The following is a 24,086-nucleotide window of genomic DNA, read 5'->3' as shown; positions in this document are numbered from 1 at the left end:
CAGTGCGGCTTGGCAGGATTGTGTTTCGGAGGACGCATGGCTCTCGACCTTCGCCTCTCCCAAGTCCGTAGGGGAGTTGCGGCGATGGGACAAGACTGTAACTACCAATTGGATATCATGAAATTGGGGAGAAAAAGGGGTAAAAATAAATACAAATGTACCCTCTCCACACCGAGCCGAGCTGTACTGGCCTGATTATGCTACCACAATAGTTGTTGGAACGGTTCTGGAAAGGACAATGTGAAAATAAATGATTGGACCTAGCACAGTACAGTACAGTCTGGGTTGGGTTGGGTTGGCATGATAATGTTAAAAGGGTATAATGTGAGCACTGCCCAATAAGGAAATATATTACAGTACTACCCTTAAGTTTGAGTTGAGTCATCTCTACTTTTCACAAAGCTTTATAAAGACTCCCAAGTCTCTGTGAAAACAGTGATTCCTTCATACAGGGAGGATCAACTAGTGATTCATCAAACAGAAATGAGGTTAAATGTTAGTGTCATTTCAGTGTCAAGTGTGATGACTTGTGACATTGCTGTGCCCACCCCCACAGCTTGAAATAGAGATCTAATAGAATACATTCTATGGTGGTGTCTTCCACAGATAACCTGGTGGAGGGGAAGAGGAGACGCAGGGGGATCACAGGGGGGGCCCAGGGGACCCCCAACCGCAGCTCGGACAGCCCCCGCACCCCCGGCCCCTCTGGGAAGAGGAAGCTGATCAGCTCTGAGGACAGGGACAGGGAGAGGACCCCGGCTAAGCGAGGCCGCAGGGGGGGAGGAGGACCCAGAGCCGGTACGGAGACCTGGTCACCCTAACCCTGACACCATACCTTAACGCTGACCCTAAACCTAACCTCTGTGTCCAAGCCTAAACTCTCAACTGTAACCTCTAACATTTAGGTTGAACCTAAATGTCAACCCAAAACCTCAAATGCCCAAACCCAGCCCCAGCCTTTTTAACACTAAGCCACAGCCCAAACCTCAACCCCAACCTCAGAGCATAGATCGCTGAGCTAGCCCTACAGACCTGACCCCAGAACAGTGGACTGAGAGCCCTTGGTGATGCTTTGGATAGGTGGAGGCATTTTATACATTCTAGAAATTTACATTTACATTTTAGTCATTTAGCAGACGCTCTTATCCAGAGCGACTTACAGTTAGTGAATGCATACCTATATTGATTTAACATAATATGGCTCAGTGGGGTGCAGAATTTTTAGACTGCTGCAAATATACATTTTAAATGCACTATTTATTAATACAATTGGTTTTAGTCAGTATTGGTACTTTTTTAAATGCATGATTTTAATTCTGAACATAATTATTTTCTGAATGTAATCTGAACTATAAGGGCAGGGCATGCAATGAAAATGTAACGCTATCCCTGATGCAGTGAAAATAATTAAAAACATTGAGTAATGAAGTAAGCTTTATGCGACATCTTTTTGAGTGAGAACCCATTACACCTCTTTGTTTGTCATGCAATGACAATGTAATGGGATTGTTTAATCACCAACATTTTAAATAAACAAAGGTTTGGGATTTTAAATGATTTTCTGTAAAGAGTACTCTTAGTAGTGCTAGATTCTATAACCAGTCATATGAAAGCCTGTGAGTTTGTATTCAGACCCACAAATATATTTTTGACCGCCACGGTACACTGCAACCACCACCCTCTCCTGATAAAATAATAATACATTTATATGCCATTTAGTCATGCGTGCATACTGCATACATTTTATGTGCGGGTGGTCCTGGGAATCGAACCCACTATCCTGGCATTACAAGTGCCATGCTTTACCAACGGAGCGACAGAAGACCTTAGGCTGAGTTGGTATGTGAATAACTACTAATAGACTTGGTGTTGGTCCACGTGTGTAAAGGAGACAGGTAAAGGTGTGTTTTTATAGTATCCACTGTTATTTGCTTAGAGGGGTGTCTTTCCATAAACTTTTCACCCCTTTGAACCACGCACGGATCACCTGTTTTCCTTTAGTTGTTTGAAGGGCTGAACCTCACGTTTTACTGCACCGGTGGTATTCCTGTTCTTCCTCAGTCTGTTATAAAGCTCTTTCGCTTCATAGACCTTTTCTCTCTTGAAATATACAATTCCTACTGTTTCATTAATGGTTTCTAATTTCTGCTGTCTATTTCTCTCTCTCGTTCTCTCTCTCTCTGTTTATGTGTGTCTCTCTGACTGTCTGTCTCCGTCCATCCATCCATCCCTCTCCACAGGTCAGCGGGTTGGTGTGTGTAACACCTCAGGCAGTGGCACTGACCTGCCCTGCGACCATGGTGCCCTGCTGGAGACCCACGGCCCGCTGCCCCAGAGTGCATCTCTCTTCCTGGGCTTTGCCTTCATGCTGACGGCATCGTCAGAGAGCGACCGCCAGACCAACCAGCCAATCAGCGACGGCGAGGAGGGTGAGAAGGCTATGGCCCAATCCCAAATCTACCCCTAAACCCTACGTCCTTGTGGAGATCGGAGAGGATTTGATCGGTATAAGCAATATGGTGAAACTTCCATCTCGCCTATCAAAGGGCAAAGTGGAGCTATTACCAAACTGCATACACCTGTCAAATCCAGTCAGATCTCTAGGGTCTAGGGGTCGATTTTGGATCAAACCCTTGTGTAGTTCCAGACAGTGGAACACCCCTTAAAGGGATTGTTCATTCCAGTGTTCAAATTATATATTGTCTTTTGGGGGTGCCCAACATTGAAATCTTGTGACTTTTTGGGGGAGCCCCACATTGACATTTTAATTATTATGGGGTCTCTAATTTGTTGTTCAGGGGGTCTCTAATTTGTTGTTCATCCCAATATTAAAGTTTGACAGATGAATCATAATCGGCGGAATCCTAACTTTGAGACTTTGTTGTTAATCATTCATTGATGTCAATGGGAAACATGCTAGAAAAATTCAACTGAGTACATGGATCTCAAGTAAGAATTCTGCCCAGGGATCTGGTTAGTTTTAGGCAAAGGTCTTCCACAGTGGTCTGCGCAGCCTCAATGAAATGTATTTAATTAATTTGACACACACACATCCTTTTCTGCTTATCTAAATGACAGCTAAAGATCTCTCCATGTGTGTGTTTGCTCTATGACTGTCTATGTTAACACGTTGTACGTTGTCCTTTCCCTCCAATAGAGTATGTGCAGACGGCCCCCTATCACAAACGCTACACTGAGACCCAGCTGGAGGCCGGAGGAGGCTTCATCCTCCAGGACTTCAACGAGGAACAGGTGAGATGGAACACCCATAGAGATATAATTACTTCTGAGCACACTTCTACAGCCATGTCAGTTCTCCTGGAATATGGAGAGAAGCTACAGTAGGGAGGCATTACTTTATGTAGGCGCACTACATCCTCTGCCAAGAGGTCTGCACCTATACAGTATGTCACTGGAGGTAGTGCACTTGCTCTGTAAACAAAGGGTCCCTGGTTCAAGTCCCATTTCAGCAGTTTTTCCCTCAATTACTCCACTGAAAGAATGGAATGTTTAGCTTTCGTTCTACATATTCCATTTCTACGTCATATTGCCCATCCTGAAGTGTCTTCTCTTGTGATTCCCTCCCTCCGCAGTGCAAGGCGGCCTATCAGAGCCTGCTGATCACCGACCAGCATAGCCGAACCAGGAAGTACCTGCTGTGTGTGGCCAGTGGTGTGCCGTGTGTGTCTCACATCTGGGTGAGGGACAGTTGCAAGGAGGGCAAGCTGCTCAACTACAGGAACTACCTGCTGCCCGCCGGAGTGGGCCCCGACGACCGCATAGTGGAATGGTGAGGATTCTAGTTGCTTCTATCCGAAAATGATGTCAGGCTACTCCTGTCACTATCATATGCACAGGAATATTAATGCAGGCACTTTAAGTCGGCACTCTCAAGCGGTACAAATGTAAACATTGGTAGTCTACTATTATAATGGCATCCACAGCCTATCAATCAATCCCATTTAGCAGTTGTCACAAAGTGCTTTACAGGTACCCAGCCTAAAACCCCCAAAGAGCAAGCAATACACAAGCACAGTGGCTAGGAAAAACTCCCTGGAAAGGCAGGAACCTAGGAAGAAACCAGGCTCTGAGGCGTGGCCAGTCCTCTTCTGGCTGTACCAGGTGGAGATTTAAGAGTACATGTGGCCAGATCTGTTCAAGACGTTCAAACGTTCCTTGATGACTAGCAGGTTAAAACAAATAACCATGGTGGCTATAGAGTGAAACAGTTCAACACCTCAGGAGTCATGCATTCAAAGTGAACAAAACACTTCAAGTATTAATATGGTCGATGTGCTGAGGGGAATGCATTGCGTTTTTGTTTATTTTGATCAGGCATCCGCGCTGCAGCCCGTTCAAGGCCCTGCGGGTCCTGTTGGTATTTGAGAAGCCGGTGGAGCTGTGGTCTGAGCTGCTGACGATGAGTGGAGCTTCCTCTGTGAGACAGCACCAAGCAGACAAGGACAGCTCTGGTACGTATAGCACAGTACAATACATGCTCGCCTGTCCCTTACTAATCATGACCTAGCACTGTGCTTGAAAATAAACAAAAACATTTTGGTGTGCCTGTATGGCAACACCCCTAACACTTATTAGCCCTGAAGGTCACGGGTTCAATCCACCTTTTCCACTTTCTGTTCTCCAGCCCAGTTTCTGTTCTACATCCCCCTCTGTAAAAGCCTTGAGTAGAGACAAATGCATGTTCTGGATGTCTGCTTTCATAACGTGTCTTCCGTTTGCGTCAACAGACATTCCTGGGGGCAAGTTTGACGTGGTGGTCACAGACCGCACCTGTCCGCCATTGGTTCTGAAGAGTGTGACATCACAGGAAGTACCCATGGTGTCGCCAGAGTGGCTAATCCACAGTCTGATCTGTGGGGAGCGCCTGGGATACCATAGCAACCCCCAATATCGTCATGACTACACATCCCCACCCTCATCCTAATCCGAGCCTCCAGTCGCACACAAAGGTTTGTTGTAGGTAGAAGATGCCCTTAACCTCAGATCTGGGATCAGTTTCCCAATGCTCAATCATAACCATTATGAGGGATGATATCTGACCCTGTGTCAGTGCTTAGGAGCAACTTGTACCTACACAGACACACCTTCAACCATGTTAAATGTATTGTATCAGTTCTATTGCATGCTTCCGCTACTGTATATAGTTTTAACCTGTCTGTTTTTATGGAATAATAAACGGATAATTTCATTTTAATTATTGTTTATTAGTCTGTTTCTTCATGAAAAGGCACACACAATGATACAGTATTTACAATTTATACAATAGGATACGGTAGGGTAAGTAACAGATGGAAACAACCGGTTCTCAAATCTGTTTGTGCTGTATAGCCAACTCCTACATGATCATACAACGCAAACAGATCTGGGACCAGGCTAGAGGAACCATACAAGCACAGGACAATATGGAATATTAATTGAAACGAGAGTATCAAAGACATTTCGGGACACAATGGGGTTATGCAACAACATACTGATCTTCAAGTCCTTCATCTGACTTGAAGATAAATGGTCTGGAATGCTTGTGGCTCAAGATCTCATCTGGAAATCCTCCATTTTCTCTCCCAATCAGAAACTGCAAAAGACAGGTATCAGTGTTGAGGGGTGTGTAGGGTGAAGTTCCCCTTAGACGCTGATCTTCGGTCAGTTCTGCATTTGCCCACTATTGGTTAAGGTTAGGATTGAGGGAGGGGAAGCTGATCCTAGATCAGCATAGGGGAAACTTCAACCGGAGTGTTGAGGGGTGCACCTCAACCTGAAAGCCTCTTTTGCAGGGTATGTAGTGTTGTGAAGAAAATAACACAATGCTCTCAGGTATTTAGTGCAGCAACATTTCAATCAGGCTTCTTACCAGGCCACAGTGCCCTCTGACTGGGTATAGTGGAATATTGGGTTCCTACCTGCCCAGGGTGTAGTGTAATGGGTTCCTACCTCCCCAGGGTGTAGTGTAATGGGTTCCTACCTGTCCAGGGTGTAGTGTAATGGGTTCCTACCTGTCCAGGGTGTAGTGTAATGGGTTCCTACCTGCCCAGGGTGTAGTGTAATGGGTTCCTACCTGTCCAGGGTGTAGTGTAATGGGTTCCTACCTGCCCAGGGTGTAGTGTAATGGGTTCCTACCTGTCCAGGGTGTAGTGTAATGGGTTCCTACCTGCCCAGGGTGTAGTGGAATGGGTTCCTACCTGCCCAGGGTGTAGTGTAATGGGTTCCTACCTCCCCAGGGTGTAGTGTAATGGGTTCCTACCTCCCCAGGGTGTAGTGTAATGGGTTCCTACCTCCCCAGGGTGTAGTGTAATGGGTTCCTACCTGTCCAGGGTGTAGTGTAATGGGTTCCTACCTGCCCAGGGTGTAGTGTAATGGGTTCCTACCTGTCCAGGGTGTAGTGTAATGGGTTCCTACCTGCCCAGGGTGTAGTGGAATGGGTTCCTACCTGCCCAGGGTGTAGTGTAATGGGTTCCTACCTGCCCAGGGTGTAGTGGAATGGGTTCCTACCTGCCCAGGGTGTAGTGTAATGGGTTCCTACCTGCCCAGGGTGTAGTGGAATGGGTTCCTACCTGCCCAGGGTGTAGTGGAATGGGTTCCTACCTGCCCAGGGTGTAGTGGAATGGGTTCCTACCTGCCCAGGGTGTAGTGGAATGGGTTCCTACCTGCCCAGGGTGTAGTGTAATGGGTTCCTACCTGCCCAGGGTGTAGTGTAATGGGTTCCTACCTGCCCAGGGTGTAGTGTAATGGGTTCCTACCTGCCCAGGGTGTAGTGTAATGGGTTCCTACCTGCCCAGGGTGTAGTGTAATGGGTTCCTACCTGCCCAGGGTGTAGTGTAATGGGTTCCTACCTCCCCAGGGTGTAGTGTAATGGGTTCCTACCTGCCCAGGGTGTAGTGTAATGGGTTCCTACCTCCCCAGGGTGTAGTGTAATGGGTTCCTACCTGCCCAGGGTGTAGTGTAATGGGTTCCTACCTGCCCAGGGTGTAGTGTAATGGGTTCCTACCTGCCCAGGGTGTAGTGTAATGGGTTCCTACCTGTCCAGGGTGTAGTGTAATGGGTTCCTACCTGTCCAGGGTGTAGTGTAATGGGTTCCTACCTGCCCAGGGTGTAGTGTAATGGGTTCCTATCTGCCCAGGGTGTAGTGTAATGGGTTCCTACCTGCCCAGGGTGTAGTGTAATGGGTTCCTACCTGTCCAGGGTGTAGTGTAATGGGTTAATACCTGTCCAGGGTGTAGTGTAATGGGTCCCTACCTGTCCAGGGTGTAGTGTAATGGGTTCCTACCTGCCCAGGGTGTAGTGTAATGGGTTCCTACCTGCCCAGGGTGTAGTGTAATGGGTTCCTACCTGCCCAGGATGTAGTGTCCGGTTCCTACCTGCCCAGGGTGTAGTGTAATGGGTTCCTACCTGCCCAGGGTGTAGTGTAATGGGTTCCTACCTGCCCAGGGTAGTGTAATGGGTTCCTACCTCCCCAGGGTGTAGTGTAATTGGGTTCCTACCTGCCCAGGATGTAGTGTCCGGTTCCTACCTGCCCAGGATGTAGTGTAATGGGTTCCTACCTGCCCAGGGTGTAGTGTAATGGGTTCCTACCTGTCCAGGGTGTAGTTTGATGGGTTCCTACCTGCCCAGGGTGTAGTGTGATGGGTTCCTACCTGCCCAGGGTGTAGTGTAATGGGTTCCTACCTGCCCAGGGTGTAGTGTAATGGGTTCCTACCTACCCAGGGTGTAGTGTAATGGGTTCCTACCTGCCCAGGGTGTAGTGTAATGGGTTCCTACCTGCCCAGGGTGTAGTGTAATGGGTTCCTACCTACCCAGGGTGTAGTGTGATGGGTTCCTACCTGCCCAGGGTGTAGTGTAATGGGTTCCTACCTGCCCAGGGTGTAGTGTAATGGGTTCCTACCTACCCAGGGTGTAGTGTAATGGGTTCCTACCTGCCCAGGGTGTAGTGTAATGGGTTCCTACCTGCCCAGGGTGTAGTGTAATGGGTTCCTACCTGCCCAGGGTGTAGTGTAATAGGTTCCTACCTGCCCAGGGTGTAGTGTAATGGGTCCCTACCTGCCCAGGGTGTAGTGTAATGGGTCCCTACCTCCCCAGGGTGTAGTGTAATGGGTTCCTACCTGCCCAGGATGTAGTGTAATGGGTCCCTACCTCCCCAGGGTGTAGTGTAATGGGTCCCTACCTGCCCAGGATGTAGTGTAATGGGTTCCTACCTCCCCAGGGTGTAGTGTAATGGGTCCCTACCTGCCCAGGGTGTAGTGTAATGGGTTCCTACCTCCCCAGGGTGTAGTGTAATGGGTCCCTACCTGCCCAGGGTGTAGTGTAATGGGTTCCTACCTCCCCAGGGTGTAGTGTAATGGGTCCCTACCTCCCCAGGGTGTAGTGTAATGGGTCCCTACCTCCCCAGGGTGTAGTGTAATGGGTCCCTACCTGCCCAGGGTGTAGTGTAATGGGTCCCTACCTCCCCAGGGTGTAGTGTAATGGGTCCCTACCTGCCCAGGATGTAGTGTAATGGGTTCCTACCTCCCCAGGGTGTAGTGTAATGGGTCCCTACCTGCCCAGGGTGTAGTGTAATGGGTTCCTACCTCCCCAGGGTGTAGTGTAATGGGTCCCTACCTGCCCAGGGTGTAGTGTAATGGGTTCCTACCTCCCCAGGGTGTAGTGTAATGGGTCCCTACCTCCCCAGGGTGTAGTGTAATGGGTCCCTACCTCCCCAGGGTGTAGTGTAATGGGTCCCTACCTCCCCAGGGTGTAGTGTAATGGGTTCCTACCTGCCCAGGATGTAGTGTAATGGGTCCCTACCTCCCCAGGGTGTAGTGTAATGGGTCCCTACCTCCCCAGGGTGTAGTGTAATGGGTCCCTACCTCCCCAGGGTGTAGTGTAATGGGTTCCTACCTGCCCAGGATGTAGTGTAATGGGTCCCTACCTCCCCAGGGTGTAGTGTAATGGGTCCCTACCTGCCCAGGGTGTAGTGTGATGGGTCCCTACCTCCCCAGGGTGTAGTGTAATGGGTCCCTACCTGCCCAGGGTGCCTCCTGACTGGGTGTAGTACTTGTTGTAGTCCAGCCTGAGTAGCAGCTGAGCCAGGTCAGAGTTGATCTGGTGGTTTCTGACACTGGACAGGATCTTGAAGAGCAGGAAGGACTGACGACTGAAACCCTGAAATTACAGATGATGTACTTCAGTTTGCATTGGCCATTTAGCACCAAAGACTAAACAAGCAATTACTATATATTATATATACACAGTACCGGTCAAAAGTTTGGACACACCTACTCATTCCAGGGTTTTTCTTTATTTTTACTGTTTCTACATGGTAGAATAATCAAAGACATCAAAACTATGAAATAACACATATGGAATCATGTTGTAACCAAAAACTGTTAAACAAATCAAAATATATTTTATATTTGATTCACTATTATTCTACAACGTAAAAATAAAGAAAAACCCTGGAATGAGTAGGTGTGTCCAAACTTTTGACTGGTACTGTATATATACAGTGAGGGAAAAAAGTATTTGATCCCCTGCTGATTTTGTACGTTTGCCCACTGACAAAGACATGATCAGTCTATAATTTGAATGGTAGGTTTATTTGAACAGTGAGAGACAGAATAACAACAAAAAAATCCAGAAAGACGCATGTCAAAAATGTTCTAAATTAGGGAGATAAGTATTTGATCCCTCTGATGACTTAGTACTTGGTGGCAAAACCCTTGTTGGCAATCACAGAGGTCAGATGTTTCTTGTAGTTGGCTACCAGGTTTGCACACATCTCAGGAGGGATTTTGTCCCACTCCTCTTTGCAGATCTTCTCCAAGTCATTCATGTTTCGAGCCTGACGTTTGGCAACTCGAACCTTCAGCTCCCTCCACAGATTTTCTATGGGATTAAGGTCTGGAGACTGGCTAGGCCACTCCAGGACCTTAATGTGCTTCTTCTTGAGCCACTCCTTTGTTGCCTTGGCCATGTGTTTTGGGTCATTGTCATGCTGGAATACCCATCCACGACCCATTTACAATGCCCTAGCTGAGGGAAGGAGGTTCTCACCCAAGATTTGACGGTACATGGCCCCGTCCATCGTCCCTTTGATGCAGTGAAGTTGTCCTGTCCCCTTAGCAGAAAAACACCGCCAAAGCATCATGTTTACACCTCCATGTTTGACGGTGGGGATAGTGTTCTTGGGGTCATAGGCAGCATTCCTCCTCCTCCAAACACAGCGAGTTGAGTTGATGCCAAAGAGCTCCATTTTGGTCTCATCTGACCACAACACTTTCACCCAGTTCTCCTCTGAATCATTCAGATGTTCATTGGCAAACTTCAGACGGGCCTGTATATGTGCTTTCTTGAGCAGGGGGACCTTGCGGGCGCTGCAGGATTTCAGTCCTTCACGGCGTAGTGTGTTACCAATTGTTTTCTTGGTGACTATGGTCCCAGCTGCCTTGAGATAATTGACAAGATCCTCCCGTGTAGTTCTGGGCTGATTCCTCACCGTTCTCATGATCATTGCAACTCCACGAGGTGAGATCTTGCATAGAGCCCCAGGCCGAGGGAGATTGACAGTTATTTTGTGTTTCTTCCATTTGCGAATAATCACACCAACTGTTGTCACCTTCTCACCAAGATGCTTGGCGATGGTCTTGTAGCCCATTCCAGCCTTGTGTAGGTATACAATCTTGTCCCTGACATCCTTGGAGAGCTCTTTGGTCTTGGCCATGGTGGAGAGTTTGGCATCTGATTGATTGATTGCTTCTGTGGACAGGTGTCTTTTATACAGGTAACAAGCTGAGATTAGGAGCACTCCCTTTAAGAGTGTGCTCCTAATCTCAGCTCGTTACCTGTATAAAAGACACCTGGGAGCCAGAAATCTTTCTGATTGAGAGGGGGTCAAATACTTATTTCCCTCATTAAAATGCAAATCAATTTATAACATTTTTGACATGCATTTTTCTGGATTTTGTTGTTGTATTCTGTCTCTCACTGTTCAAATAAACCTACCATTCAAATTATAGACTGATAATTTCTTTGTCAGTGGGCAAACGTACAAAATCAGCAGGGGATCATATACTTTTTTCCCCTCACTGTATATGCGTGCCAATGGGTTTTTTAAAGGCTATTGTTAGCAGACAGAGCCTCACCTTGACCAAGATGTCCAGTTGGGCTGTTCCTCTCTCATCCAGCGGAGCCACGTTCTGGCTGACCAATGAGCAGAAGTTATGACACAGCTCCAGGATCTCATTCAGACAGTGGAACACCTGGGGTGGGAGAGAAGACAGTGGACGAAATTCAAAAATGAATGGCCAACTATGGCTAAGTGGTCACTCATGGCTGAATCCTAATTTGATATCAGTGTTGTTGTTAATCTCCAACTGACATCAACGCATGATTAGCACACAAGCGCAAGACCATGTTCAAGGTTGTCTTCATTGCAGTCGCGTTGCGCTATTGGGTCAGGGAAGGGTTTACCTTCTCAGGAACCATATCAAAGTGATACGGCAATCTGATCATCTGCATAACGTGACTGCAATAAAGAATACCTGCAAGTGGCCTTAAAAGTTACTGCTACATTGTATTCACGTCAAATGCTAATAAATTGAGATGCTAACCGGCTTGAGCAGGATGAAGGACTGTGCTAGCAGGTTGCTAAGGAAGTGGTCGTGGGCCAGCCGGATGCTCTCAAAGTCTCTGGTGGAGTTGATCTGCTGCAGCAGCTGAGAGAACTGAGACTCCAGCACGTCCACCTGAGGGAGGGAGAGGAGAAGCACAGCCATGTTTGATATATTACACCAACAACAAGATCATTCATAGCCTGGTCCTAGAAATAGATTTGTTGTCTTGCCAACACCTATGACCACCTTAGAGCAGGCTATACAGGTATGGGACCAGTAACAAAAAGAGGAACTGAGCAGCAAAAAAAAATGTGCTTGGTAGTTCTAGAACAAAGAAAGGTATGCTTGTTTGCATTAATATGCCCATGGTAAAACTGAGTGTGGTACATTCAGCTTCTCAAATTCCCTCCCAAAGCCGAATAAGGCTGTATAGTTTTATACCTGTTCATGTCTTTACTACTGCTCTCTATTCTTAAAAACAGACCAGATGCACTGTACAGTACTTAGTCTTTGGATGTACAGATCACTCACAAATCACACGTGGTTGTGGTTCTGTGTGGCTCAGTTGATAGAGCATGGCACTTGCAAAGCCATGGTTGTGTGTTCAATTCCCAAGGGGGACCAGTACAAAAAAGTATGAAAATGTATGCACTCACTACTGTTAGAGTGTCTGCTAAATGACGAAAATGTAAAAATGTAATTTCTACATAGAATCACCTGTAGGTAGTACTGCAGGTTGTCCACCAGGAAAGCCATGTGGTTGCGTAGCCTCCACTTGACAGCGTCTGTCTGGTTGGATTTGAGGTGTTTCCTCTGCATCTGTAGAGCCCAGCAGTGCTGCAGCTCAGATTGCACCCGCCGCACACTCAGCAGGTAGCGGAATATTACATTATACCTGGGGGACAGGATACGGTCGTGGATATTACATTATACCTGGGGGACAGGACACGGTCGTGGATATTACATTATACCTGGGGGACAGGACACGGTCGTGGATATTACATTATACCTGGGGGACAGGACACGGTCGTGGATATTACATTATACCTGGGGGACAGGACACGGTCGTGGATATTACATTATACCTGGGGGACAGGACACGGTCGTGGATATTACATTATACCTGGGGGACAGGATACGGTCGTGGATATTACATTATACCTGGGGAACAGGACACGGTCGTGGATATTACATTATACCTGGGGGACAGGACACGGTCGTAGATATTACATTATACCTGGGGGACAGGACACGGTCGTGGATATTACATTATACCTGGGGGACAGGACACGGTCGTGGATATTACATTATACCTGGGGGACAGGATACGGTCGTGGATATTACATTATACCTGGGGGACAGGACACGGTCGTAGATATTACATTATACCTGGGGGACAGGACACGGTCGTAGATATTACATTATACCTGGGGGACAGGACACGGTCGTGGATATTACATTATACCTGGGGGACAGGATACGGTCGTGGATATTACATTATACCTGGGGGACAGGACACGGTCGTGGATATTACATTATACCTGGGGGACAGGACACGGTCGTAGATATTACATTATACCTGGGGGACAGGACACGGTCGTGGATATTACATTATACCTGGGGGACAGGATACGGTCGTGGATATTACATTATACCTGGGGGACAGGACACGGTCGTGGATATTACATTATACCTGGGGGACAGGACACGGTCGTGGATATTACATTATACCTGGGGGACAGGACACGGTCGTGGATATTACATTATACCTGGGGGACAGGATACGGTCGTGGATATTACATTATACCTGGGGGACAGGACACGGTCGTGGATATTACATTATACCTGGGAGACAGGACACGGTTGTGGATATTACATTATACCTGGGGGACAGGACACGGTCGTGGATATTACATTATACCTGGGGGACAGGATACAGTCGTGGATATTACATTATACCTGGGGGACAGGACACGGTTGTGGATATTACATTATACCTGGGGGACAGGATATGGTCGTGGATATTACATTATACCTGGGGGACAGGATACAGTCGTGGATATTACATTATACCTGGGGGACAGGACACGGTCGTGGATATTACATTATACCTGGGGGACAGGACACGGTCGTGTTCATTAGGGCACATGTAGAAAAATGTTTTGAAACAAAAATCACTCATATCAATTTAAATCTTTATTAGAACCCCCATTAGCTGATGCCATGACGATAGCTAGTCTTCCTGAAACTGACACTAAGTCTAAACTGAATCGGACACAAACTGATCATAAGGAAAATAAAAATAAGTTATATGAACAGAGAACTTGTGAGGAATGCAATACAAAAACATGAAGGTACAAACAATGGTTATATACACTCAGTGGACAGTTTATTATGTACACCCATCTAGTACCGGGTCAGACCCACCTTTGTCTCCAGAACAGCCTGAATTCATGTTTTTGTTAATAACCAAACACAAACCTACACCTACGAACAACAACTTACAGACGCACACAAACAACGACTACATCTCCTCTGTCCAGACCTGCATGCTCACACCTCCATCCCTAGTACCTGCATTATTGTTTGCCACATTGCCTGAAACGCCACCATTTTGTTTCTCTCCGTTGCCCACGCACTTTCAATATCTCAATAATAAATCATTAGATTTTTCCATTGTGTTAACGATGGCAGAATTATTGATTTCCACGTTTTTAGTATACGTTTTTTTCAAGATGAGTGATGAGCCTGAATTCTTCGGGGCATGGATTCTACAAGCCGATAATGTTCCACAGGGATGTTGGTCCATGCTGACGCGATGGCATCACCAGTTGCTGCAGATTGGACGCCGGTACACCACTGCCACCAGCCTGTACCGTTGACACCAGGCAGGATATGTCCATGGACTCATGCTACTTACGTCAAATCCTAAATCTGCCATCAGCAAGACGCAACAGGAACTGGGATTCGTCGGACCAGGCAATGTTTTTCCACTACTCAATTGTCCAGTGCTGGTGATTGCGTGCTCACTGCAGCCACTTCTTGTTTTTAGCTGATAGGAGTGGAACCCGGTGTGGTCGTCTGCTGCAATAGCCCATCCGTGACAAAGATTGGTGAGTTCTGCGTTCCGAGATGCCGTTCTGCACACCACTGTTGTACTGCGCCATTATTTGTCTGTTTGTGGCTCGCCTGTTAGCTTGCACAATTCTTGCCATTCTCCTTCGATCTCTCTCATCAAGATGTTTTTTTGTCGCACCATTCTCGGTAAACCCTAGACACTGTCGTGCGTGAAAAGCCCAGGAGGCCGGCCGTTTCTGAGATACTGGATCTGGCGCGCCTGGCACCGACAATCATACCACACTCAAAGTCACTTAGGTCACTCGCTTTTCCCATTCTAATGTTCAATCGAACAGTAACTGAATGCCTCGATGCCTGTCTGCCTGCTTTATACAGCAAGCCACGGCCACGTGACACACTGTCTGTAGGAGCGATCCATTTTCGTGAACGGGGTGGTGTACCTAATATTCCTATGTCTGTTTGCACAAACATTTGCTAATGGATATCACTTTATGTTAAAGGTTGAGTCAGCGATGCACAAAGTAAAAAGCAATATCGTGTCGATTTCCACAACTACTAAGAGCATTGAAGTGCGAGGCTAAACTACTGGTCAAAAGTAGTGCACTATATAGGGAATAAGGTGCCATTTGGGAGGCAGCCGTTGCCTGCTGTAGAATACTCACTTCTCCAGAACGGCAGGGGTGAAGAGGATGTGCAGGGGCCACTGGACCTTGTAGGCCAAGCCCAGAGCAGCCCAGCCCGTAGGGGGCACCTCCCTGGGGGAGGACTCCTGTGGGGGAGTGGCCCCTTCCCTGGTCCCTGTGGCATCTGAGAACACAATCATACCGTTAGCCACAGGATGGCTCCACACAAGAGTATTTGAGCGGTTTGAAATCCCACTCATGGAACAGTCTTTGTGCACCACCCTGGCGCTCAACATCCTTTCCTGTCTGCTAAAAAATAAAATAGCTCAGGGCTCACAGAAAAAAAACTGCCTCTCCAAATTCGATCCATTCATTTTTTGTTTAAAAAGATAATTTAACAAACACCCCATCTACTTTTGTGACTATGTACCCTTTGTTTTTGAAGTAGACCATCGTAAGAAGTTTCAACATAGGCTACTAAACAAGGACATGTCTAGGTGATGTGGCCACTGTGTTAAAAAAACTAATAGCTTTTTCGCTAATCTATTGATGATCAGATACTTCAGTTGTAACTGGTTCTGTTGCTCTCACATTTGACAGTTGACAGACAACTTTAGCACTGTTACAAACTTAAACTCCTCTTTTTTTTAACAATAGCTTGTATAGAAACCAAAACTTCTCTGGTGCTGCTGCATGTGTTCATTGGTTGTCTTGTCATCAATTACACAAGCTGTGACATATTTCTTGGTGGACTCATATCAACATCTCTGGGCATTAGTGGTGGGGTTAGGCTAAATAAATACAACATAATAGGCCTAATTAAAAGAACAGTGATGAAGGAAATGAAAAATGGTGGGCAGAGCATGGCCAGAGGTTGTGGCTGAGCATTACAGGAGAGAAGGCCGACGCTCCTACATTTTTAAAATCATTACACACGCTCCACTCCTCTCTCCACTCTGCTCACATCCTCTGATCCACTCCATAGCATTGTTCACAAGATGGCACAAACTGGGTAGAAGACATAGAAGAATGGATCGTCCCAAATAGCACCCTATTCCCTATGAAGTGCACTACTTTTGACCAGAACTTTGTGAAAAGTAGTGCACTATTATGTGGATTAGGGTGCGAAGTTCAGTAGCCTTCTTTTCTCATCTGCTTTCCTTCATCTGCTTTTTAAAAAAGATAACAGGTGAAACAGGTGACTTCCCAGTACAGATCCACCAGATTGCCTTCTATCTCGTGTTCCCAGGTTATAGCAGAAGCAGATGACAGAGAGAAGATGAAGACGGGCGTCCATTTTAGACTGTCTTACAGTTAGCCACAAGATGGCAGCAACTGGTTACAAAACAATATACTGGAGAACACAGCTGCCAGTCCCAATATGTTCCTTACCCCTTCCCCTTGGCCCTGACCTTTCCATATTTACAGATCTGAATGGTATAAAAAGGTATAAGCAGTGTCATGGTGGACTTTCTGCCATATTGGAAGGGTAAGTTAGGGCCATGGGGGAAGAGGTAGTAGGGAGCAGACCTGTGTTCAAATACTATTTAGGGTATTTCAATTACATTTCAAAGTAAATATTTTCTTTTAAAATACAACTAGCTGAATATTGGAATGTATTTGGAAATACACTTGGAAAGTATTGGCATGTATTAGAAAATACACAGAAAATAAGTATTTCAAAAACAAATACTCAAATAAAAGTATTTGAACCCAAGTCTGGTAGGGAGTGAAGAGAGAACTCCAAGCAGCGCTGGTTAAACATACAGTTAGACCTCCTCCACTCCTAGTGGAGGGTTTCGGCTCCATTGAAAAGCCTCTGAGGAACAAACCTTTGCTCTCCTTCCCCTGGTAGTCGATGGTGAGGTGCAGGAGAGGCAGGAGGTTGTCGTCGTCCAACAACACCTTGTGAGCAGCCTGCTGAAAGGCCACATTTACGTCTGTGGAAGGGGTGGAGAAAACAGCCATAGTTAGATACAAAGAATAACTGCAATAGACATGAGGCCTGTTCATACTCTTCTACACTGCTTACTTCCTTGGAATAACAACAATCAGAAATGATCGGGTTGGTGAAAGATATTTACTGGAACCCCTACTTTGATCTAGCCACAGTGTTAGATCAGTGATCACTTCAAGGAAGGGAGGAAGTTAGGATGCAGTTTAAACTGCAGTTTGACATATTCCAACAGGACCATGGTTTGTGATTGAATAAAGGGTGAATTTTCCATAAAATGAAGTTGGCCCTTAGCGCTTAGTGCATTCTACCTCCTATAAATCAAGTTTAGATATCTGTTCGAGTAAACTGATCCTGGATCTGTGAACGTACCATGTTCAGTGACAGCCGTGGGCGGGGTCTTGAGCATGTGCTGAGCGTGGTCAATGAACACCTGGTACAGCTCGCCACGGCCCAACAGGTAAAAGTCCTTTATGATCTACAGGTAAAGAGAAACGGCGTGTTTGACGGGGTCAGTTTGAACAAGGCGAGGCACAGAATCACTCATCTTGATCACATGATGAGAAGTTATTTGAGATCCAAGGGGATTTGTAGATCAGTGATTCTGCTCAGTCCGACAGCAATGTAGTCGAGCTCAAACATGCACACTAACAATCTCAAATCAACTTTAAACTGTCACAGCTAGATAGTCCAAATACAAACCTTAAGTTGCCCCAGGAGATCGGATTCCTCCACCATCAATGTCCACAGGTGCTGCAAATAGAAGGATACATTGGTTAATCAATTGTTTATTGGAATCCCATACCGATGTTATTGAGATGAATGTAGCCCTAACATCACCTGAATAGAACAGGACCTTTTTGTCCAGCTCATAGTGGGAAGTTGCAGCAGTCATTACAAACACATATCTGACATTTCCTAGATATGTTGAAGTGCCAAGCCCACCTCTGCCACGGTGCTGCGGATGCCGTCTATGAGGTTCTCAAAGTCCACTAGGCTGAAGAGGGGCTGCTGTTTGAGACGGTGCAGCTCTGTAGCAAACATGTCCTCCTGGTGCTTCAGTATAGAGCCTGGACACAAACACAGATAGAGGGAAAGGGAGGAAAACATTATCCATCAAAGATCTTCCAAAATCTTTCATTACAAGTCCAATGTGGATCTCCTGAAGTGATATTGTCGCAATATGTTAGATTGAAGTAGTGTTTGGCGAGCTGTTTTGGTGTTTATTTGTTGTTGATGTTTTTAGAGAAGCGTAGCAACCAAAGCAAACCAATTAGATGCCAAAATCAGAAATAATGCTAACAAGTTGTCAAAGAACTTCTAGTAAGGTAAGCAAATGATTGAGGGTGAAAACCCAGAAAACAATCACTTCTTCCTCACTCTACTGTTTCCCTACTGCAGCTAAATCACAATAGGTAAAAACATCAGCTTGCTAAAGCTAGAGGACTAACAAGTCAATGTAAAACGCAGCTACAGTAAATGTGAAAGGAAAAAGCACATAAGAAAAGGTAAATGTGTGGACCAGGTTCTCACCAGCTCTGGACGGGCTGTGGTTGTGGTTCTCAAACATCTGGACGGACTCCCCCACGAAGAGGATCTTCTCAGCCACGCGGATGGGGATGTAGGAGGGCAGCATCTCAGCCCGCAGAGAGAACTGCTGCAGGGACGGAGCCAGCATGTTCTCTTCTTCTATCAGCCTCTACAGCGGAACACAGACAACAGCATCGTTCATTAGGGCACGCAACGGAAAACACTTTCAAACAGAAAAAACGAAATTGAGCATGTCTTATTGGACCAGTCTGGGTACTCACACCCTGTTTCAGTTAGTTTTTCCCTGCCTTGTGAACATGACCAAATCAGCCTCCTGAAGCTGACTTATAAGTACATACACATGACTTTTAGATCTTATCCATCCTACAATCTTTACTCCAACAGCAGTGGTGCAAGCTTTACACTAATGCAAGCACTTCAAATCCAAGTGGACAGATAAAGTGACAAGGTATGGAGTAGGATGAAATTACTCATTGACACTGATCTTAGGTCAGCTTTGCCTCCCCACCCCTGATGTTTAAGATTAGGATTTGGTGGGAGATATAAACTGATCCTGAAGCTGTGCCCAAGGGCAACTTCTACCCGCCATCTCACCAGATCCTGTAGTTCTCTCAGCTGGAAACATGGATGCAACTGCCCATAGACGCTGATCTAGGATCAGTTTAGTCTCTTATCTTAGCTCAGCCAGTTAGGGGAAGATAAAAGCTGATACTGAATCTTTGCATAAGGGCTCTCACCAGGTCCTGTAGTTCTTTCAGCTGTTTACCGCTGAGGCCTCCGATCCCCAGGTCCTCCTCGTCATCCTCCTGGTTGGCGGCGGCCCCTCCAGCGCTGGGCCCCTGCTTCACATAGAACTCCTCACTCTGGTCCAGCAGCAGACCGTGCAGCATCCACGCAGCCAGCTGCTTGTACATCACCCCGTGGCACACCGCCAGGATCCTGGGTAGACAGACAGACAGCAGAGAGATCCTTTATGTTGTGTTGCTCTAAGAAACACCATCCAGGTATCATTCAAGATTCAAGTGTTTATGTGTAGCAGGATATGACATATGTCATGGGAATAATTTATCCAGGGGTGAAATAACGATTTAGAAAAAAAAGCACCCCGGGATCTTACCATTGTAAAATCACAGAGAATTCAAAACCCCCTTCAGGTTTTTCCTGGAAATATGGTATGCATATTTCACTTTGCAGCATCAGTTTCAGGATGACACCACACATGCAGCATATATCCAAGTAAGAGCATAAACATGCATAAAGCTTCTATAAGAGGCTAACTTAACTTTTTCAATCAAATGTGGTGGCCGTAACTTACTTCTCCAGGGCCATGCGTACAGGGGGCAGGCCTCCACAGCTGTGCTTGTACACCGTCTCCAGGATCTGACAACCGTGGATCTAATTAGGACAGACAGGATATGACCTCATTTCCATATTCCACACTAATTGATTGAACCGTATCTACCCATCATGCACTCTGCTCTGAGCGCTGTGACACCTTTATGCCCCTGTGCTACAGCAGCCACCATGGTGAACTTTAAATACGTGGGAGAAAGATAGATTTACATTTTTCTGTGACAATACCAAGGCACTTCAGAAATGCGTTGACCCTCGAGTTTGAGAACATAAATAGTTTTTGGAGGGTGCTATGGGTGTATGAAAAGTGCTTTATGAGTGTCTTAAATAATTTCCTCCAAGGTAATTGTGTGATTTCTCAGTCATATCAGAAGGCGAGTGAATACTTTTGTCTCCATTGTAATGCCCTTACCTTCTGGGACTGTATTGTCTCCATTGTAATGCCCTTACCTTCTGGGACTGTATTGTCTCCATTGTAATTCCCTTCCTTCTGGGACTGTATTGTCTCCATTGTAATGCCCTTCCTTCTGGGACTGTATTGTCGCCATTGTAATGCCCTTACCTTCTGGGACTGTATTGTCTCCATTGTAATGCCCTTCCTTCTGGGACTGTATTGTCTCCATTGTAATGCCCTTACCTTCTGGGACTGTATTGTCTCCATTGTAATGCCCTTACCTTCTGGGACTGTATTGTCTCCATTGTAATGCCCTTACCTTCTGGGACTGTATTGTCTCCATTGTAATGCCCTTACCTTCTGGGACTGTATTGTCTCCATTGTAATGCCCTTACCTTCTGGGACTTTATTGTCTCCACCACCACCATAACAGAGGGAAACAGCAACTGAAACTGGAGAAGAACAACATGATTACATTAAATTACTAGGATATATTGTTACATTAATATTCATGACATATTGAAAGATACAGTGGTTCTTCTGACTGTAGGTGTGAAAGTTCACATTTAATGATGGAATCCGCATTATGGGATACAGCGCCACTGTCTGGATTGGCCGATGTGGATGAAAATCCAGCACTTGAAGAAAGAGGAAATTAGGAATATATGTATAATTAGTTAACTACATGTACAGAACATGGGAGCGAAAGTAGAAGTCTTTTGATCCGTTAGTTTACTCCAATCAGGGGAGGGGTGGAGGGGTGACAGCCCCCCAGCACCTTTTTATTGTTTTTGTTTTGTGGACGAAATGGAGGTGAGGTGCGTCGAGCAGTGTGGTAAAAAGAAAAGTGCATTACATATTCTGTTGTTGTATCTCGCGTGCAATGATGTCCGAGGGAATTCTACTTCAAATGTATAACAAGGAAATCTAAATCAGAAAAACTATAAAAAACAGTAACCGCCATTACCTGATCCAGCATATAATTCACATGAGATATGGAGAGATGCGGGTCGCCAAGAAACTGCAATGAAGAGGAAAGTGGTGGGATTGATTATCACTTTGCATTGTATTAATTAGTGCTACAATGCATTTTGTAAATTATCTTCGCTACCTCTTGTTCGAGGTCCAGGAGAGCCTGTCTATAAGGCTGTAGCATTGAGTCCAGTCCTGTGCAGAAAGCCCGCAGGTAAACCCCATTAAGTCCAGCCTGGTTTGGCTGAATGGAGTGGTGCTCCTGCAAAGTACAATAAGGGCTTGTTAAGACTATAGTATTTAGCTATATCTGATAAGTATTTGAGGTAATACTAGTACATCTCAATCTAAAAAAATTCAAAAATATAAACCCATCTAGGGGGAGGTTTCCCGGATCCAGATGAAGTGTAATCCTGGACTAAAAAGCATTTTCAATGGAGATTCTTAATTGAGTTGGCTTTTTAGTCCAGAGAGGTATACTACGAAACAGGTTTGTTACCAAAGTAACTCGGGATAACCGGTCATATGAAAGTGCCTCACCTTTTAGCCAGGTACATTTCTATGGCAACAAATCGTTCAGAACTAACCTGCTCCGGGGTAGGCTAACTCAGGGCTAACTCTAGTTATCCCGAATTAAGTGTCTGATGACGCATTCAAAACAACTGTCAAATCATGACATTAGTGATCTTCAGATCGGAATGTCCGAGTTTTAGAAAGAGGCCCGAGTTGGAATTCCGAATTGGGTGACCATTCAAATAGATTTTCCCCAGTCTGAGCAAATTTTTTTCCAAGTTCCCAGTTGTTTTGAACGCACTGAAGTCGGAAATTTCCCAGTTCCCAGTTGTTTTGAACGCAGCATGACCCATGAGTTGAGGACCAACGTAATCAGACTCAGAGTCCCTCACTCTCGCAAAGATTGCATCACCATCCCCTTCATTTGAAGAAAACGAGCTATTAAATATTTAATTAATCAAACGTTTCTTGTGTAAAAAAATAAAAAATAATATTAAAATACCCATCACATTACACATTTATCAATGACAAGATGCATTTGAAAGTTAATGTACAGTAAAACCTTTGTATGACTATACAATTATATTATTGATAGGAGTGGGGAAAAAAGGTGCTTCAAAGAAGGCATTAACAATACGTAATAAAATAAAGATGTCACTTTTAGCCTATTTCACATCATAGCCTGCTGAATTTGCAAGATAACTTATCTTTCATGTTAATTTAGGCAAAAATTAAAATGTGGCACTGACTCTCCCATGGATTGATGGTTTCAGCATTGTCTCAATGAAGAGTTTGGCGTTCGACCAGCAACATGTGACATACACGCGTAGTTACAGTGCAAGCCTGCTATAGTTAGCGGTAGACGGACAAGCAACATCCACCGTCGTAGTACGGATGAAGCCTGAGCTGGAATGTGAAGCGAACTGAAGCTGGCTAGCTTTATAAAAGCTTGAGCAGATCTAGCTTCATTCGTAGTCTACCCCTCAGGACTGGGCTCCTAATCTGTGTCCGGGAAACCGCCCCCTAGAGCCATAGGGTGAATTTCAAAAGTCTTTCCTCAAGTCCTCAAAATGTCAGAGATAAGCAGGGAGAGCATTAGAGGAGAAGGAACCCCAGATATCTTTCAATGCTCTCCTCGCTTCCCCCTGATGTTTTGAGAAGGATGTGAGAAGAGGAAAATACTTCGCAGATTCGCCCATGCTTTTGACACTCCATCATCTGGGTATTTATCTCACCTGCTGGTGGACATGGCCTGTGTGTTGCTCTATGAACTCTGTGAAGCGAATGTAATCGGATCCCAGTTTGCAGAGGCGGTTTAGGACACTGGTTTCACTGGGATGGAGAAAGGGCAGGTCCTGGGAGACCTACAGGAGAAGCAGAGGTTCAATGAACCCTTATTCATAACTCCTTAACATTACATTCATGAGCTATGGTTTAGTTAGCTATATGTACATCGTGGAGTTGAGATAAACTCGGCTAAAAGGTTCAGTAGGATGCTTTTGTATGTCACACTTATCACCAGCCACTAAACAAATCTATAGTGAAGTGTACATGCAACAACAGAAAGAAACTAGTGATGGGTGCCAATAAAAGCAGAAAACAAAGCAATTCATAAGGTTAGTAGCTAGTTGCACTAGCTATCTAACGTTACTTGAGAATTTTTTTTTTAACACAGCTAGCCAGCTTCTTGCAGCAGTGTTTTTACTTTGTAGAGCTAGCTCTGTAGTTAGGTACCCCGATATACCTGTAAACCTGTCCGTTTGTTCCATGTGAATATAGTCCCAGGGTATCCACTTAAAGCCAACAAGAGCTCATGAATCATTTTAATTCACTTAATATCGGCAATCAGATCAAAGTTGACATAAATTGCAGTGTTGAACCTGTCATTCAATCACAACACCGCCGATTCTTCCGCCGCCGCAACTCGATGACGTTTCAATGATGAGAGTGAAGAATTATGGAAATTGTAGTCTTTCCTTCGGATTCCGCATAAGTTAATGAAACGTTTTCTTCACTTGTACGATTGATTAAGCTACTGTAGTGAT

General features: G+C 45.6%; 3 protein-coding genes across 4 annotated transcripts in view; 2 read left to right on the top strand and 1 right to left on the bottom strand.

The window, feature by feature from the left end:
• Nucleotides 1–5,214, top strand: part of LOC311111646 (TP53-binding protein 1-like) — a 27,457-nt gene extending 22,243 nt beyond the window's left edge. Inside the window, exons 24-29 of the mRNA XM_084154426.1 lie at nt 607–798; nt 2,241–2,429; nt 3,158–3,252; nt 3,594–3,790; nt 4,336–4,472; nt 4,749–5,214. Coding sequence (XP_084010552.1) covers nt 607–798; nt 2,241–2,429; nt 3,158–3,252; nt 3,594–3,790; nt 4,336–4,472; nt 4,749–4,945 — 1,007 coding nt within the window. The 3' untranslated portion in view covers nt 4,946–5,214. The remainder of the gene's footprint in view (nt 1–606; nt 799–2,240; nt 2,430–3,157; nt 3,253–3,593; nt 3,791–4,335; nt 4,473–4,748) is intronic.
• The window catches only part of LOC311111392 (uncharacterized protein), a gene marked incomplete at both ends in the record, with an annotated part of 153,995 nt that overhangs the window by 58,725 nt on the left and 71,184 nt on the right, over nt 1–24,086 (top strand).
• LOC311111647 (gamma-tubulin complex component 4) lies at nt 5,211–23,970 on the bottom strand. 2 transcript variants are annotated; one of them, XM_084154428.1, is made up of 18 exons: nt 23,786–23,970; nt 23,277–23,405; nt 21,668–21,790; nt 21,524–21,577; nt 20,952–21,008; nt 20,125–20,189; nt 19,547–19,748; nt 18,792–18,957; nt 18,204–18,328; nt 17,961–18,011; nt 17,631–17,736; nt 17,137–17,244; nt 15,344–15,488; nt 12,321–12,498; nt 11,601–11,735; nt 11,133–11,249; nt 9,014–9,153; nt 5,211–5,593 (listed from the first exon to the last, which is right to left on the bottom strand). In XM_084154428.1, the coding sequence occupies exons 1-18, from the start codon at nt 23,861–23,863 to the stop codon at nt 5,587–5,589; spliced, it is 1,986 nt and encodes a 661-aa protein (XP_084010554.1). In that variant the 5' UTR covers nt 23,864–23,970; the 3' UTR covers nt 5,211–5,586. The 2 variants fall into 2 exon arrangements, with proteins under 2 accessions (XP_084010554.1, XP_084010553.1); XM_084154427.1 differs by having other exon boundaries at nt 20,125–20,204; nt 23,786–23,947.

Source organism: Coregonus lavaretus (assembly GCF_964263955.1).
Source record: "Coregonus lavaretus genome assembly, chromosome: 37".
Lineage (NCBI taxonomy): Eukaryota > Metazoa > Chordata > Actinopteri > Salmoniformes > Salmonidae > Coregonus > Coregonus lavaretus.
This window is presented reverse-complemented; position numbering and strand designations above follow the sequence as displayed.

Bases quoted from the DNA above. Each gene is read 5' to 3' on its own strand.
- LOC311111647 (XM_084154427.1), bottom strand. From the start codon at position 23,863: ATGATTCATGAGCTCTTGTTGGCTTTAAGTGGATACCCTGGGACTATA. The intron at 21,009-21,523 runs GTAATGGCGGTT...GTTCTTCTCCAG, and splicing joins TGAATTATATGCTGGATCAG to TTTCAGTTGCTGTTTCCCTC. The intron at 15,489-17,136 runs GTTTGTTCCTCA...TTGTGTTCTCAG, and splicing joins CCAGGGGAAGGAGAGCAAAG to ATGCCACAGGGACCAGGGAA.